This window comes from Maniola jurtina, chromosome 18, assembly GCF_905333055.1.
Source record: "Maniola jurtina chromosome 18, ilManJurt1.1, whole genome shotgun sequence".
NCBI lineage: Eukaryota > Metazoa > Arthropoda > Insecta > Lepidoptera > Nymphalidae > Maniola > Maniola jurtina.
In genome coordinates, this window is record NC_060046.1 from 8,548,559 (window position 1) to 8,566,644 (window position 18,086).

Below are 18,086 nucleotides of genomic sequence, written 5' to 3' on the forward strand. Positions count from 1 at the left end.
AACTTTTATCTTTTCTTGCTTTGAGACTGAATATAGTAAGAAGCTCGCGATCGATATCTGACGCCCACACGTCTGTGATTCTCTCTTTGACGAACGTCGTGGTAACTAGCTCTTTAGAAATGCTCAATTTTCAAACAACTCACAAAGAGTTGCTTAAGTAGGATTTAAGCTTAGAACGTTTAAAAAGTTAAAAATAACTTAATAGCCCTGTGGTGGTACGGTATGGCCTTCTAAATATAGGTATTAGAGTTTAAGTGATATCAATCAAACCTTTATACAGTTTATTGATTATTATTTACTATATTATTTAGGTAAGTATTCTCACTCCAACTAAGCCTCAAACTTTGTTTTGTACGACAATAGTCTAAACTCTAAAGGGTCGGATATACCTAGATATGAACCTTTCAGTCCATATGTATGAGGCGGCGTAAAATTCAAGTAGGTTCAAATAAAATAAAAAAATATTTATTACTATAGAAATTAAAATGTAAGAATTTTAATTACCATTTTTTACAACTTATATAATTAAAAAAGCTAGAGCTAAACATGTAAAGTTTCACACAAATGTTGGTCGTCGAGAAATTTCAAATGCAAGCGTTTGCTTTGTAAAGGAATCTTCATTGAAAGCCTGTCGCCTCTAATAGGAGCGCACCGCGAAGCAACTTTTTTTAACGCTGTGCAGCTGTATTCAGGTCTCCTTGCTTTTTAAAGATCTAGGATACGCCCGTCTTATTCTTTGCAAAAGTGGAAAAATACGCGTGTAGCTAGCTGAGGCTATGCTTGCTGCTCTGCTCACCGCACCCTTAATGATAAAGATTTCCACAGATAATATGTCTGCAGTCTACCTGTCTTTATCTTTTAATGCTTTATCTACTTTACCGATTTTACTGAAAAGTACGGAGACAAAGGCATTTTATTCTGGAAATCATACGTCCACCGGAATATTAATTCAAAACCTAAATCCACGCGAACGAAATCTCAGACATCATCTATTTAGTTAATTATGATTTATTGGAGACTAGATCTTGACTAGGATTTCTGGCACCCAAAAAAGTTTTTTTTTAAAATTTAATTATTGAGTAGAGCTTATACGTAGGAAGGCGGTTGCTGCTTGGAATAATAACATTATGTTGAATATTGTAAATCTCTACTTATCCAAGATAGACAAACCAAAAGCTGTAGCTTCACAAACCATCCAAATTACTTATGAAGATTTGCTTCTTTAATGCAGTTTTTAGATGTTTCACAATTTTAGAGCGATACTTAGGCAAGGTTCTTTTTGCATAAATTTTTTATCCCTACTTGTCGCTCATATTCAATGCTCAGGTAAATAGAGAAGTCATTGACCTGCGTTCCATGCCGAGCGAAAATAAGCCAGGGTTCGTTATGTGCCTTTGAATCCACCGCAAACCTTAGAATCTTGTTACTTTTACTAAAATAATTCGTTGGCCAAGTACTAGTTCTTGATCTCGATCCGCAGGTAAGGTGTCACCGGTAGTCTCGATAAATCATTAATTGAAATCGATTATACTGCTAAAAAATATTTATTTATGAAAACTTTTTCAATGTAATAAAACTTTTAGCTAGTCTATCTAATCTGATCACTGTTCAAATTATGCCCGCGTGGAATAATATCTAGATACTGCTCATAAATGCTGGCTGCGTTTCAGTGCTGAACAGCTAGGGTGATTTTGCGCAAAAATTTGTCCGCTCTTAAGTCACCAGATGAGACAATTAACTGCGGTGAAAGTCTCGTACAAATTTATTATCACTAAGATTTCATGGTCCCAAGGTCTCTACAGCGAACGGAACAAAATTGTTCTCAGGTAACTCTCAGTTAATCTCGATGAGAGAGGCATATTGCGCTGCGCTGGTTACCGATTTAAACCATTACTGCTACTTCAGTTGGATTTTTATTATGATATTTAGGTACGTTCGTGATAAAATAATTCCATTGTTTTTCCCTCACTTTTAATATAGGTACAAGTCAAGAGTGAATAGGCATCTTCCTGGCAAGTGCGCTCCATCTTAAACTGCATAATCACTTGCCAACAGGTCTGACTGAAGCTGAAAAAAGTTACAAACTTTTCAAAATATATACCTAGTAGGTAGGTATCCTGTAACCAAGTAATCTATTTTGGAAGCCGATTAATTACACGCTGGTATCACTTAGGGTAATAAGCCAGAATGAGTTAGTTTTCCGTCCAGGAACCGGCGATATCGACCGTAGAGTCAACCCGCGAATACTGGGGTCAAACGGCGGGTTATCTACCGCTGACCGGGTCGGTGAAATCGATCGACCCGCCGATTGTACCTTGTTGTGGTTGTACAGGCGGTAATGCAACGGATCCAATGCGACTCCTACTTATAATGCATGCGTCTTAAAATACATGGGAATGGGATGGCGCTCACGCTGCGAAACGCGCGTGAAAGTCGTGTTTTACAGTTTTCACGTTGCCTTCTTTATCCTGGGTTTCTTCTCCGCATTTTGATGTACAGTAGCCACTAGCCGTCCGCTGTACGTTAATGTTTCTATGTTACACAAATAATTACCTATTTAAAAGGTGAATGTTATTGTTCCGGTGTTCGGTACCATTTGGGAGAAAAAACAGAATATTTATGACCATCTGTCACAGAAGTTTTGTTCACAGACTAAAGCCTTTAAAAAGTAAGTTATAGAAAATAAAAGTTACCGAATTCCGTGATTGCAAGTTATATTTATTCATGTAAAAACAGTGTACTTATTTACTCATGCAAAAAAAAATCTTCCTCGGATGAAGAAAATTGTCGAAAAAAAAGTCGAAATAATTAATGACTTTCTAACGGTAATTTACCTACAAGAAGTACGTACTTAAAGTCCTACGTAAAAGAATGACCGAGAACATAGAAAAATACAATTAAGTAGTTACTTTCTGCAATACATACTCGTACACAATTGGCGACGCAAACTGTGTACGAGTGTGGCAGACACACAATAGAAAGATATCACAAATAAATTGGTTTATGCTAACCACGTGTTCCCACAAGCTTACGATTTAAAGATTACAATTATACTCGTTTGGATGTAACTTGCATATTACCACATTACATAGTTTTAATATTCAGTGAAGTGCGGAACTGTGACATTTTGCTGTACGCCGAGTTAATATTACGTTAAGTGACACATCCGTTGTTTGCATTTATGTTACGAGTGTTGACAAGGGTGTTTCCTTCATTAAACATTCGATGGCATTTCGATTATTGTAAACCAAGACATAACCGTGCGCTACACTTAACGTTTGGATTCAAACTGATCTGGTGCCAACCAGGTCAGCCAGCGGGCGGCGAGGCGTAAGCGCGGTGTCGCCTAGCCGTAGCCGAGTTGACGTACAGGCGCTGCTGATACGCTTTCGTTATGTGCATACGGTAGGTTGACGCCTGGTTGACAGCGAGGCGAAAGGCGTTACGGTTACGATCCCTTTCCTATCCCATATGTGTGCGGAGACCTTTAAGGTCTTCACTTTCGAACCTTATAATCAAATATTAATCAAATATTTGACAAGAGCAACTGTTGAGTTTCTTGTCGGTCCTTCTCGGTAGGAAAGGTATTCCGAACCAGTGTTAAATGTATTTAATGATTCAAAAGTACTTGTAAAAGTTTAATTGAATAAAAAATAATAAAGCCATAAATAATATCAATGTGTTTAATGTTGACTATAGGAATTAAGTTTTTGATTTATTTTTATTCAATATTTGTTATTAGCTACAACATTTAGCGAATCGTAGTGAAGTTCTACAATTTTATACAGCATATTGACCTTTATTTCCATACATAAAGCACCAGTTTCAACCAAGAAATAAAATGGACCTGAGCGACATTTAAATTTTCAAGAATTTTTCATCTGCGCAAGAAGTTTGTGTTTCTTACGTGATGGAGACAGAAGTAGGTAAATATGTTTTGTTAAATTTTAGGAATTCACTGCTAATATAAATCGATCGCAGTTTAGTGGCGAAAATGACAGTTTTAAAGACATGTACAGTTAAGTGGCGAAAATAAAACCGCACCTTTCAGACGTTTTGAAATTGTAGGTTAAGTGTGCAGAAAGAAGGTAAATCGAGTTGGCTCGGTACAATAGTATTTCTAATTTAAGAAACACTTTGTGAATAACAAATTATGCCGTCACAAGTCACGAAATTCACGATCGATATAAAATGCTGCGGTCACCTTAAGGCTCTTGTTTCCAGAACTATAGATATACAGATACACTGCACCTTTTCAGGGTTTCGTTCAATCCGTCCGTCCATCTATCTGTGTGTCACAGCCATTTTATAAAAATTAAGTTTAAGAGCTGTACACTTGCCTCTAAGTAACTTGTTACTGAAGTCTAAACGTGAAAGTGAGAGCTAAAAAAAATATTTTTTATAAATCACACTTAATATTATAAAGGTGAAAGTTTGTATGTGTGTGTGTATGTTTGTTACTCCTTCACGCAAAAACTACTGGACGGATTTGGCTGAAATTTGGAATGGAGATAGATAATATCCAGGATTAGCACATAGGCTACTTTTTATCCCGGAAAGTCAAAGAGTTCCCACGGGATTTCAAAAAACTTAAATCCACGCGGACGAAGTCACGGGTATCATCTAGTAAGTATTATAAAATCTTTATTGTATTTTTTAGCCAATTTTCGACAATAAATACAAATGTATAAAAACACGAAATTCTTCAAAATGGACTTGTGACCTCTCGGATTGGATGGAAATGTCGCAAAATTACAATGAGAAAACATAGAAGCTGTACTAAAAGCTTTTAGCATAAACTATTATGTTTTTTATACGTAGGTAGGTTCTACGCCGTAGCATTTTTAGTAAAGTAATGATATACGAGCTTTAGATTTTTCTCTTTGTCATCTCAGAGCGTGACTAAATCAGTATGTAAGTATAACGTATTGAATTTTAAATTAATGTATTTTGTCAGGGTTACTGTCTACTGAAGCGGAGCGGAGCGGAGATGTGTTACGCAGACTAATAAGGTTCCTGATAGATGATACAATAATTTTATCACAGCATCTTATTAATCATATTGTCCAACCTACAGAGGCTGCAGACTTACTAAAAACCTACTCTAACCTTTTACAGACAACCCTTTTCTGGTACTCTGGAAAAGGAAGTTACCTAAAACGGAGAGAAATGAAAATCTGATAAAGCTCGGGGCTATAAATGCTTCAAATTATGAAAGCGAACTGCGGGCAAACTTCTTATAATTATTATGAGTTCAAAGAAAATCTCTCGGAAGTAGTTTAAAAGTTGTTTATCTGATTAATCAATTATTATTAGATAAATCAGACTATGCGTAGGTAGGTAGGTATCGTAAAACCTATAGGGTACTTCCCGTTGATCTAGAATCATGAAATTTGGAAGATAGGTAGGTAGGTCTTATAGCACAAGTACAGGAATAAATCTGAGAACTGCGAATTTGTGATTACATCATTTAAAAAAAATTAAAATGTATTTCAATTTTCAAAGTAAGATAACTATACCAAGTGGGGTTTCATATGAAAGGGCTTTACTTGTATATTCTAAAACGGATTTTTATTTATTTTGATGTATAATAGTTTTTGATTTATCGTGCAAAATGTTGGAAAAAATACCCGAGTACGGAACCCTCAGTGCGCGAGTCTGACTCGCACTTGGCCGGTTTTTTTGATATGTCATGTCCAAAATATTTAAATGTTTCGAGAGCTTCTCTAGTGCCATTTTTGTATTGAAACTTTTGTAGTCGAAGCCAAATTGCAGTTTTTGCCTTTTAATGGAAACGTGAGTCGTGCTCAAGTGCTCAAAACATTCTCTTGTTAACTGACTTTAATGTAGCCGGATACTTTTAATTATTATCTAAAGTGACATTTTGAATTTAACAAGCTATCTAGAAAAGTTGAGTTTAGTTCACACATTTAGTCGTGGTCCTACAAACCTTATCTTCTACAAAAAAGGAATAAAATAAATCTCGATAGATAGATATTTGTATTACTTATACAGTTAGTGGATGGTGGGGTGGTAACTTAAAGGCAAATCTACATGAAAAATTTTGGGTAATTGGATCGTGATATAACTAGGTCTAATTCAAAAAAAATTATACTTGAATTCTTGAAAGAGGAGAAATGTAGATAGTACCTATAACAAAATCCAATCAGTCCAAGAGAGAGATAAAATTTGAACATACCTACTGTCTTTCGGATTTCATTCCACACATTAAGCTATTGAAGCTACCTATTTAAATTAGCTATCGAAAATAATTATTTAAGTTCATGTGAAACTGAAGAAGGTCTTCACTCTTCGGAAACTAGTTATATAGCTCCCATTTCATTTAATATCAACGCTAGAAAATAGGATCACGTCTTCTATTCCTTCACGCGCGTAATAATATAAGGTTGTTCTTGTGAAACAGAGTAAAATTGTGTTTGTACAAGCGCCGGGCTACACAATGAATAAATACTGAGGACATCTATTGTACCGTCTAAGAAAAAGTTTGAATTCAGATGAAAATCCTCTCCTAAGAGAGAGGGCTCAGACCGTCTTTTGGTATAATGTCAATGTATTCATTCAGCGATGTATGTACGGTTTAGTGAACCCTTGTTGATCTTGTCGTAACGGTAGGTTAGAAGTCGGAGCTCATTTTTCTTTTTTTGCAGGTACAATGTAACTTCGTAGCGAACTCCAAACAACCGTAGGTTCTCATTTGAATATTAACCATTCAAACACAAATTTTGTACACTTGAATATCCGTGTAGTACCTGTGTATGTGGTTTTCCAGATTTCTGTAAAAATGTAGGAAGAAATTAAGCCGACTGAGAGTTTATGCTGTCTTATTCTTTTGAAATAAGTGTAATATAACAAAATAATCACACCGACTGTAGAGTCGGTGATTAGTAGTAATCAAAGAACCTGGTAGGTACCTACTTATCTACATCCATACAGATTTTCATTTTGACTAAGTAGGTACGTACTTTAAAATTTTCTTCTTGGGGTATCGAGAGTAGAGAGAGAGGCATATCGAGTTTTTATTTCATAATCTCTTGAGTAGCTGGATCGTGTCTTCCTTTTGAGCTTTTTAGGTTTTGCATATAAATGAATTTACTACATTTCCATCAAAAATTACATCTCTACCTTCATAAAGTTTTAATAATTCACTATTATATTATGAAATGTTGCACATTTTTAAAAGAAGAACTACATAGGTACCTTATGAAAAAAGTTTCACTCAAAAATCTCAAACCATGAAGGTTCTATGTCAATTCGAAGTACCTATTACAATAAAACGGCAATTTCATACTTTAACCCCTATTATTTATCTATTATGTTATGTATATTTTTGTCTAGTATTGTATGTTTATTTATCTAGTATAAATTATACCATTATATTTTTCTAATTTATCACTATCCATATTAAATGCGAAAGCGTATTTTTTGTGGTTTTGTTGGTTAAAAATAGATGTTATAGAAATAGATGTTATTTCCATATCCGATATTCTTAAATGCAACGAAGCATGAGTAGGCAAGTGAAGTGATCTGAAGTTACGCTTTCGCGAGCTAAGGTTAATGCGCATGAATCCTCTTATTCATAGAAAACACAGTATGTGCAGAGTTTAGTAAAACAATATCTACTAACAACCCAGACAATTACATATGTAAGTACGAATAAGTATATAGTGAAAATGTTTGACCGGTTATATCGTAGGCGTATATGGAGAAGATTTTGTTCTTGGTAACACAGATACACCTATGGAGCATAGACTTAGCAACGTTAAAACGTTAAAGTTTAAACTTCTGCCGGTAATCGAACCCGAGACCTCCCACTAATAAGACCACAGCGCTTACCACTGCACCAGGGAGGTCGTCACAAAATTTGGATATGGGGACATGACATTTTTATTAAGCCCAAATCCGTAATCGTTTTTCTCGTAGTTTCGTATTTAGCCGGCAACGAACCACGGCTGAAGCCTCTCCCACGCAAAAACAGACACAACTTACAGTTTATAAATTTACTAGAGAACACCCATAAAGCGGTTAGTCCCCTTTCAGTTAAATAGGGCACAGTTACAGTTAGTCCTAAATAATGTAGAGCGACATGCCTAAGAGTAGACATTGCTTTTAACTGATGCAAAAGTTCTGCATTTCATGCAAATACAGTACATAAAATTAAAATGAAAAATTTATAACACCCCGACAAGTGGAGGTTACAGTAATAACTAGAAAAGAGCTGATTAACTTTCAAACGGCTGAACCGATTTTCTTGGATTGTAGCTAAGAACACTCTCGATCAAGCCACCTTTCAAACAAAACAAAAACTAAATTAAAATCAGTTCGGAGCTGAGCTAAATTTAGGAGCTACGGTACCACAGACAGATACACAGATACACACGTCAAACTTATAACACCCCTCTTTTTGGGTCGGGGGTTAAAAATTAAAACGAATTGAGAAAGTCACGACGTATCTACTACATAGGAAATAGAATAAGATACATTCAGGCAAACTTTGATGATCCATTTACGTATTTTTGACCAAGTGGTTCGGTAACCAGCACTTTGGCTGACGTTGCGTGCACTTCCCGCCCTCGAGAGGAGGAGTAGCGTTGCTTTTTGATAAATAATATTGTTCCATGTCGCGCCGCTGGGGACGACCGCCGCCGTCCTGTCTGGCAAGGACTTGGCAGCTGGCTAGCTTCTTTAGACAAATCGTCTTATATATGCTACAGTACCTCTACGCATAAGCACTAGAGCTAGTGGGTTATATAGGTTTATTCATGTTGACATCGACCTTTAGAAAGAGATTTCGATTTAGTACAGCGTTGTCTCTGTCACTCATACCTATGTGACGTTTTGTCGGTCTCAACGACGGAGACAACGCTCTATGAAACCGCTTTTTCTTTCTAAAGGTTTATTTCTCCATATATTTTTTAAAAATTGATTCAATAAATGCAAATAAGCACTCAGCCGCTAAGTAATACCAGTTTAGAATTATTCAAAGTGAATTATTTAGGTATTCAAATTGGGTACCATTGTATTTTTTTTGATCGTCAATTGTCGAATTTGTAAGGTGTAATGGTATTAATTAATTACGTACACCTTAAATTAAAACTACGAGGGCTTCAAACGGTACTAGTATTTACCTTCTGTTTAACATTTGTGTTAAATGTTAACAGTGATAAATGAATAGGTAAAGCTATGCTACTTACGTACATAAGCTCAAAGTAAAGATTAAACTTAAGGTTATAAAGCTCAGGTATACCTAATTACATCGCATGGAAAATGAAATGCGCCCGCCCGCCCTCACGTTGCTTTAATTACGAGTAGATAAAATAGGTACATCCATGAAAATTATCACGTGGGTACCCATACTTACCAACTGTTAATAGCTGTTCACTAGCTGTTGCCCGCGACTTCGTCCGCGTCCCACGGATACTGTCTTTTCCCGTGAATATTCATAAAAAATTCTTTCATACAAACCTTGTCCTGACAATTACAAAAACAAAAAAAAAATGAATTCTCCCATTTGGTGCAGTCGTTCGGAAATTATGGGCGTACATACATTTCGGTGATTCATTTTTATTTATGTACATTTACGGCAGGAAATCCTCAGACTAACGGCCGGTTCACACATGTCTCCGTTTTACTGTTCCGTTTTATCGTATACGTTTTTTTTTCGTCAATGGCGTACTTAGTTGTATGAGCGACTTCACACATGGCACAGTATTCTGTATACAGTAAAAAATATCGTTCCGTAAAAAAATTACATTCCGTTTTGTCATCGAATACTGGACGGACGGAACGGAAATATACGGATACGTAGAATTTTAACGGATAGATACTGTGTGCGTACAATACAACACGACAGCGTCCATCCTTGTAGAATAGCGGCGGTATACTGCGAGTTTTCTGTTCACACATCGCATCCAGTAATGACGGATCCGTTGAACGTTATACGGTGCCTATGTGTGAACAGAGCATAAATTTATGACGTATTCGTTAAAAACGTACCAGTAAAACGGACTCCCATGTGTGAACGGGCCGTTAGATGCTGCCAAAATACAGGCTTTCACAAAAAAACAACTGAAAAGCAAATTGAATTTTCCGAATTATAAGAAAAGTGCTTTAACTCTTGTGTCTAATCGTATTCCGTTTTCAAACGGTGACCAAGTGGTCACCCCCCTTCAAAGGGGTCAATGGTCATACCCCTTTTTCTTCAGTTCAAAAGCAGCTGATTTCTTATTCTTACCCTTACGTTACACTCGAATCGACACCTGTCTTTATCAAAAATTTCAAAATTATATTTTATATGTGAAACTTACCATAACACACGAACAGTACGAAGATGAGTGTTTATTGATATACAAATTAAAAAAAAGTTACATAAAGGCCAGGCTATAGGGCACAGACAGAGGTTAGCGCATGCGCTGTCAAACACAGTGACTGCGGGCAACAGCGCTGCGGCGCTAGGCGGCCACCGATACTGTATTGGAAGCTTACCTTCGGATTACCACATGACTAAAACCTGCTATCTTAGCAAGTAATAACCAAGATAATTTGCCTGAAAGTATTGTGTTTCACAGCTTAAAAGAACTCCCGAAGAAGCGATACCTAAACAAAATACAAAATTAATTAAACTAAAATAATAGCTATATTAATAGGTAAATTAACTTGAGAAATTCATCACCTCTGTAATACCTATGCAATGTAGATACTATATCAATTTTATGCTTAACTAGGGCAGGCAATAATATATCCAAACTCCAAGGATTTGTTGTTTGTGATTTTAGTTATTGAAGCAGGTGAAGCATAAATAGGTAGATATACTTATTATGTATGCCCAGCTTTTGTGAGGCTAACTTCATAGTAACATATTTGCTCTGTTACTATAACGACGTATGTATCTATATACTGAAATTATACTATTCAGTTTAGGTATTTTATCAAGTTTAATTTACCAACTAGGTACCTAGCTAAGCAAGTCGAATGGGAGCTGAAAACTATTTGACATAGGTACATGCAGATAAAGGCATATTAATATATTTTGTGTTATGAACAAGGGTTTTAAATCTGAAACATCGATGATCTGAACGAATTGTTTTATAGGTAGTAATAGAGTTAAAACACTTATATGTACTTTGATATACTTTTATTTGCCTGTTTTCTTATTTTATCAAGTTACAAATAGAGCACAACGACTACTCGCCATTCTACGCATCACCAGAGAGTGTAGAGTCCCCCGATACCATAGACTCTTGAAGAACGTCAAGAGGGTGCTAGGCCTCGCACTATCAACAAATTTCACCTAACAGTAGGTACATTAATATATGGAAGCAGTTATAGCCTAGTGTTTAAGACCTAGCCGGGGAGTCCGGGGTTCAATCCCCGGCATGCACCTCTTAATTTTTGGAGTTATAATGAGTTTTAAAGAATTAAATATCTCACGCTTCAACCGCAAAACCAAATATCGCAAGGAAAACTGCATGAGGGAGAGTTCTCCATCACAATCTTAATATCTTCACAATATAGTGCTCAGTAGTGAAAAAAGAAGTTACATAAAATAATAAATATATTTGATTTACTTACTTTTCATTTACAAACGTTGAATTTGGACAAGTAAAGTAGGAAGGAACTCGACGATAATAACAATTAAGATTTTATAACACGTTTATTTTGAAAATATTAGCCCATACAATACCTTGATACCTATTACACACTTTTATTATCATTATAATAATATTATCTAAATATATGAAAGGAAAAGTTGACTGACTGACTGCACTATTATTAGAAGCAATTTTTAAAAATGGAACCCGTAAGGGATTAAAAAAAGGGATTTGATATTAGGTATGTGTAGTCCACGTGGATAAAGTCGCGGGCATATAAGCTTATTTTACTTTATACTTATAAATGTATCTGTTGAATTAAAATAATATTTTATTTAAATGATGTTAATGATCGTTTTCTTAACATACCTAAATGATAAGAACAGCTTCTAGTTTTCAGTGACCCAGTTTCATCTACGCGATGTATGTCGTAGTAAGCACGCTCGTGAGCTTTCTTTAATTTTTAATAAACACTAACTGCACCTCTTTTCAAAAAAATATAACTAAATTACTATTTATTTCAATCACAAAAATAAGCGAACAAAAGAAAACAAAACCTCGATTAAGACCATGAAACTTAAATAGTTTTAACTAAGTAGGTAATGAATATTATAATAGAACTGATAAGTAGATAAGTAGCATATTTAATTAGGTAGGTAGTAGGTACCTACTTACATGTCCACCCACCTAACTAAACTAGGTAAAATGTTTTTTGTGTTTTGTAATAATTACCTGCCTATACCTATTACGAGAGCGTATGATAAATCTTCGACTGGACATCTACAAGAGTTTAATTTCCTTTTACTTTTTATTCGAATAGTGAGAATCAATTGTCCGCAATACAAACAATATTGAGTGACCTGCAATGGCAAGTAGGCAAAACATTGGATAGAGCCGTACCGGTCTATTTTGTGACCGAGTTACCGAGCCTAGCCATTCGTTCACTCTGGCATAGCGATGAATCAGGCGATTTCACTGTCAGTGTCATGAATCGCAGGTTTTGGTGTCGTCATCAACCGCTGCGTCAGTCTTGATGAAAGGCTTAGGTACTTCTGGAGAAGGGATAAATGTTGATTTATTGCGGAAAATATATATCTTAGGGGGGAAATTAGTAAGATTTGGTAGGTGAAATATAGAACAGCTTTGTAAAAGTTACACGCTTAACAGCTAGTTCAAAATAAAGTTACACAATCATAGAGGTACCCAACTACCTACCTACTATAATTCCTACTGGAAGCGCGCTAAGATAACCCGCAAAATTTTAGCCACCAGTGAGAGTATCAGATAATTATACTTTATCATACGCCAGTGATGTTCGCAAAAACAGAAATAAGGCAGTCACTGAAAACTACAGTTGGGGCATCTGGTAACTCAGATGTGTGCCATAGAGAAGTAGAAAAACTAAGTATGCTACCGTATTGAGTGTTATTAGACTATTACACATTTGTTGCGAATATGGAGATTGCCAAACGTCGATTCAAACTTCTAAGAAAAATGGTGTAAGTAACGTTTATGTAAGTACTGCTATTTTCCGCTTGATGTAACGCAAAACGGTCAAAGTAAGACTGTTAAAGAGATATACGACTGGCAGAATAACGAACTCTGTTGCGAAACGAGCAGAATTAGATCAACATCAAAGTACTTAAAATATCAAGACGCCGAAAAGGGTCGTTAAATTGCATTTATGACGGGAGTCAATAATTTTTTCATGTACCTAATATTCAATAAGTGAAAGCATAATCGTAACTCATGTACAGTTTATAAAAATGCAATGTTTTCAACACTATGCACTATAGCTAGGCTTTAGCATTTTTTTCAACCAATTTCATAGAATGGATTTAACTGGTAAAATTTTGGAATTTTGGGTCTGCACTGACGAGGGACTTTTGTCCGCGGAAGACAAAAGTCCCTCATCCTTTACTATGGTGTTTTGCCGTACCTGCTATTAGTCCATCGTGTGCGTTATGTTACAGTTTTTATTGACCCATTTTTGTCTTTCGCGTACAATAATCCCTCATCTGCGCAGGTCGTTTACATTACAGGTACTTATTATAAAATTACTAAAATAAGGGAAATCCTCCAAAAAATATCTTAAAATAATGCCTAATTGCCCATAACAACATTTTTTGATTAGTAAAGTGTTGTTTTCTGGAATATGCACGGTTATGTTCAAAAATCGTTACACGAGTTCTGTTAGAATTTTCATTAAGTACTTATTTGTTTTCTCCTTGTTGCCTGAGATTTTCTCTGTTCACGCAGCAGTGACGATCGGTCGGCGCGTCAACTTGTCTGGCATTGTCCGCTTTCGATATTATATGTCTATTATAACACAACGTAACGTCAATGAAAGTAACTACCGATTGAATGGAAACATGCAACAATGCAGAAGTTAAAATGACCGAGTATCAGTGTGATACTGGGTCACCTCTGGAGATAGCAGAGGGACAGAGTACGTTAAAGAGACTATTTTAGGTACAATATAGTGTAAAATGTAGTTTAATTACGAAGAACATTTTACAGTCGTGAAGTGCTGACAAAAACCAATCAAATGCAAGAAATACATTGAATACCTACTTCTATCAGATTGCATGCGTTCACTCCTGGATATAAGCCTTTTCAAGAGCACACCACCAAACACAGTCCTCAGCCTTCCCGATCAACCCGCTGTCTTTTACCTTCTGGAGATCATCGGTCCAACAAACAAATACCTACATTAGATACCTATAAGTGAAATACCCAATGGTTTCAATCATCACATATAAAGAGAGTTGGTTTTCGATCGAGTTTGGACTCCTGTCAGGTCAGCACCAACTTTTCAAAAGTACTGAGTGAATGAATTGACAGTTAAAATTGCCCATCAGAACTGACAGCATATTAAATCGATAACGATCGAGCTTAACCACGCGATATTATGCTTCCAACCTGACCCGGTTTTCAATATTTTGGCACACAAACTACAAAGCTCCGAATATGAGCCCTTAGTTTAAAATTTTGCTGTTACTTAAACAACTAAAATTTTAATTTCGCCGCTAAACCACACAACAATTTGAAGTTCCACAATACATTATATAGTACAAGCTGGTGTACCTACACTTTGCAGTGTCATCCTCAAGTCCTCCATTGAAGAGATATGCTGATTTTGCTATGTCTTGCAAAACTGTTATTTGTAATATTATACTACAATTAATATTAATATATAAAAACTAATTGCAATTTGATGGTTGTTTTTCGTTGACACAGAACCTATATAATATTTTATGTCTTCTTACATTTAATCAACGACGTAATATTTGACCTTATACTTTTTATCATTTACTAAGCTTTCTTATTCTTTTCACACTTATTGTAAAATATTTATTTTAACTATGAATTTAATTACAGAATCACTCTGCGAATTTTCTTGGAAGAATATTTAGCTGTATTCCTCCCTTTGGTACATTAACTACGCGCTGTGGGTCAAAAATGATGGTGGTTGGCGTGTTCTTGGATACCTCAACGCGGAAATTTGAGAAAAATTTTAGCATACATACGCGGCTCTGAATTATGCCAAAAAGCTTACCTGAAACAATTTTGCTGTATTTATAACATGCACATACTAAAGACTTTAACAAAACATCCAGTTGAAACAAAAGAAAAATTATATTTCTAGTTTATTTCAGTTATTTGTTTAGTTGAAATCACATTGTAGATACGTTGTACGTAGAATGTTATTTTATGTATTTGTACTTACGTACACAGTCAAAATTCCACGGAAACGTACTTACTTCAAAGCGATTGATACCTCGTTTCTGATTCGAACCACTAGGATATGGAAGCTTCAGTTTTCCCCTCCATTTTTAACATCGCGCGCGCTCCATCTTAGGCTGCATCATTATTTGCCATCAGGTTTGCTCGCAGATTCAATTTAGGAAAAGTGCTAAGTCCATAAATTAAAAAAAAATGTATGTTGCCAAATTACTTACCAATGCATTGGCGAGGACCAGCGCCAAAAGGAATAAAAGCACAAGGATGTCTTTTACTTTCATTTTCGGGGGAAAATCTTTCTGGATCAAATTTCTTGGGATTAGGATAATACTTTTCGTCGTGACTAATGCCTAATACAGGTACCAGTATAGATATCCCCTTTTCGATAGTTATGTCTGTGCCACGTATATTGTAATTAGATTTTGCACGCCGTACTATATCAGCTGATAGCGGGTATTTTCGAAGAGTTTCGTTAAATACTTTGTCCATATAAGACAGTTCACTAATTATGTCATAAGTTATCTTGCCGTCATGTCGGCTTAAAACTTCATCAACTTCTGCAATTATTTTTTCTTGCATAGGAGGGTTCATGGCTAGCTCGTATAACATGAACGCCATAGTAATCGCACTGGTTTCGTATCCAGCTACATAAAAGATAAATGCTTGCGCAGCTATTACTTCGTTGGTCAATTTTACATACTCATCTACACAACCTACGTCATCTGCTTTTTTTATTTTTAATACATTACCTTTATTCTTTAGTTCCAAAACTAAATCAATTAAATCATTTCTGGTAGAGGGTACACCATTTCTCGCTTGTAAAACATCATTGATCAATTTAAGAAAAAATTTACTAATTCCTTTTTGAAATATTGAGGAATTTAATTTCTTTAGTATACCAGGATGAAATAAATCCAATTCTACGCTAATATTTCTAGAAAAAGTCAAATGATCAATTTCATTCATTTTTTGTATAAGTTTTCCACTATCTTCATTGATGTCAACTCCAAAAGCACAAGCCATAATAGAAGATACTGTAAATTTTTTCACGAGTGTGTATATTTCCTGGTCGCCCTTTTTTTCTGTTATGTTCTTCACGTGGTTAATAAATAAGTCTGCTCTTTCATTAATCAAGGGGATCATATTTTTTAATTTACCGATTGTAAACAAAGGTGAAAAACGATTCCTTAGTGGCCGCCAGATTTTTGCATCAGCATGAAAGAGATTAGCTCCCAAATGTTCTACACTGAAATCAATACCGCGATCTTCGAAATATTCGAAATCTTTTATCAAAACATTCTTAACTACATCCAAATCTCTTATTAGCAAGCTAGGTCTAGTCATTCTATAAAAACCGACAACCTTCTCGTTTGGGTAGTCATCGTAAATTTGTTTATGTATACTTGGAGCAGTAGATTTTCTTAGAGCATATTCTTTAAAATTACCGAAAAATGGTACTGGTTGTGGACCTGGAATATTTCTCGATTGCCAGTATTTGAAAGATCTTGTAAAATAATAGTAGGCAAAATAGATAAATATCACAAATGAGACCAACGTGTAAATAACGAACATTTTTACACAGTTTTTTTTTAAAATATATAATGCAATTAAATTACCGAAAACGTGTGGAGTGAACGTTTGACTGTGAAGATATAAATTATCGAACATTTTATTTAGAACCAATACAGTAATAATTTTATGCACACCGCCGATAGTAGCTTAATTAACTCGGTATGTAAATAACAGCGGATAAAAAACTGAATTCCTTATTAATTATATACTCGTATGATAAAAACCATGAAACCATGGCGTAGAAACAAAATATTTACCTACTAAGTACTAAACTGCGTTTGGTCCGAGAGTAACTGACGACTTGACGACTGCGCCGCTCGAGCAGTCAGTTGTTCAAGGATTAAGCCTAGGCTACTACATTAGTATTTTGGTCGAGTAGCGAGTAATTTAGTAACTTAATGTACCAACACCAAAAATTTTGTTGAGTACATCAGTAAATTATTCAGTCGAGTCGATCCATTTTATTTTTTTGGGCAAGTAGCGCCCCCCACCATGCGTCACTGCTCACTGGTTCAACGGCTAAAAAATCCGAACCTTTCGTATTAAGGTCGCTGCATACGTAACGTGTTTTTCCCGTCCCGGACGGGACGGGACAAAACTTATCGAAGTACTATTGGACAACTAGAAAACGGACGGGGCGGGGCGTTCCAGTTGTCCAATAGTAGTTCGAGAAATCCTTCCGTCCCGTCCGGGACGGGAAAAACACGTTACGTATGCAGCGACCTTTAGTCGAGTGAGTATTTTTACCCGACTACGACAAAGTCAAAACGATGTACTCGTATGTATACTATGATTGTATCCAGATTCTGTGTATTACACCGTAGTGCCTAAATTACTGGGCCTAATTTTGATGAATGAGGTGTCAATTGATTCGTTGTAAAGGTCCGGGTGACATAGGCTATATTTTATACGAAAAAAATTGACCTAACGGATGTGACATAAAAAAAAGTGAAAGTCTCCAAAAATTTTTTTTGCTATTGTATCGAGTGAGATGTCAAAATATGAAAGAGGAGAAAATTTTGAGGTCATGAATATAAATGTACATTCAACAATTTGACATTTGACAATGAAAAACAATTTTACTCTAATATATCAGCGTTTATTAAAACGATCGCAGTCGGGTTTCAGTTTTCATCTTTATCTTTTAGCTACTAAACATCT

The 18,086-nt window shown here is 35.6% G+C and overlaps 2 protein-coding genes across 2 annotated transcripts in view; one reads left to right on the forward strand and one right to left on the reverse strand.

Moving 5' to 3' along the window:
- The window catches only part of LOC123874445 (sodium channel protein para-like), a 67,218-nt gene that overhangs the window by 17,118 nt on the left and 32,014 nt on the right, over positions 1-18,086 (forward strand).
- LOC123874632 (cytochrome P450 6B1-like) lies at positions 14,993-16,925 on the reverse strand. Its single transcript, XM_045920122.1, has 3 exons — positions 16,098-16,925; positions 15,572-16,052; positions 14,993-15,168 (listed from the first exon to the last, which is right to left on the reverse strand). Exons 1-3 carry the CDS (start codon positions 16,923-16,925, stop codon positions 14,993-14,995), a joined length of 1,485 nt encoding a protein of 494 aa, XP_045776078.1.

Bases quoted from the DNA above. Each gene is read 5' to 3' on its own strand.
- LOC123874632 (XM_045920122.1), bottom strand. From the start codon at position 16,925: ATGTTCGTTATTTACACGTTGGTCTCATTTGTGATATTTATCTATTTT. The intron at 16,053-16,097 runs GTATTAAAAATA...TGTGTAGATGAG, and splicing joins AACTAAAGAATAAAGGTAAT to TATGTAAAATTGACCAACGA. The intron at 15,169-15,571 runs GTAAGTAATTTG...AAATTGTTTCAG, and splicing joins TGGTCCTCGCCAATGCATTG to GTAAGCTTTTTGGCATAATT.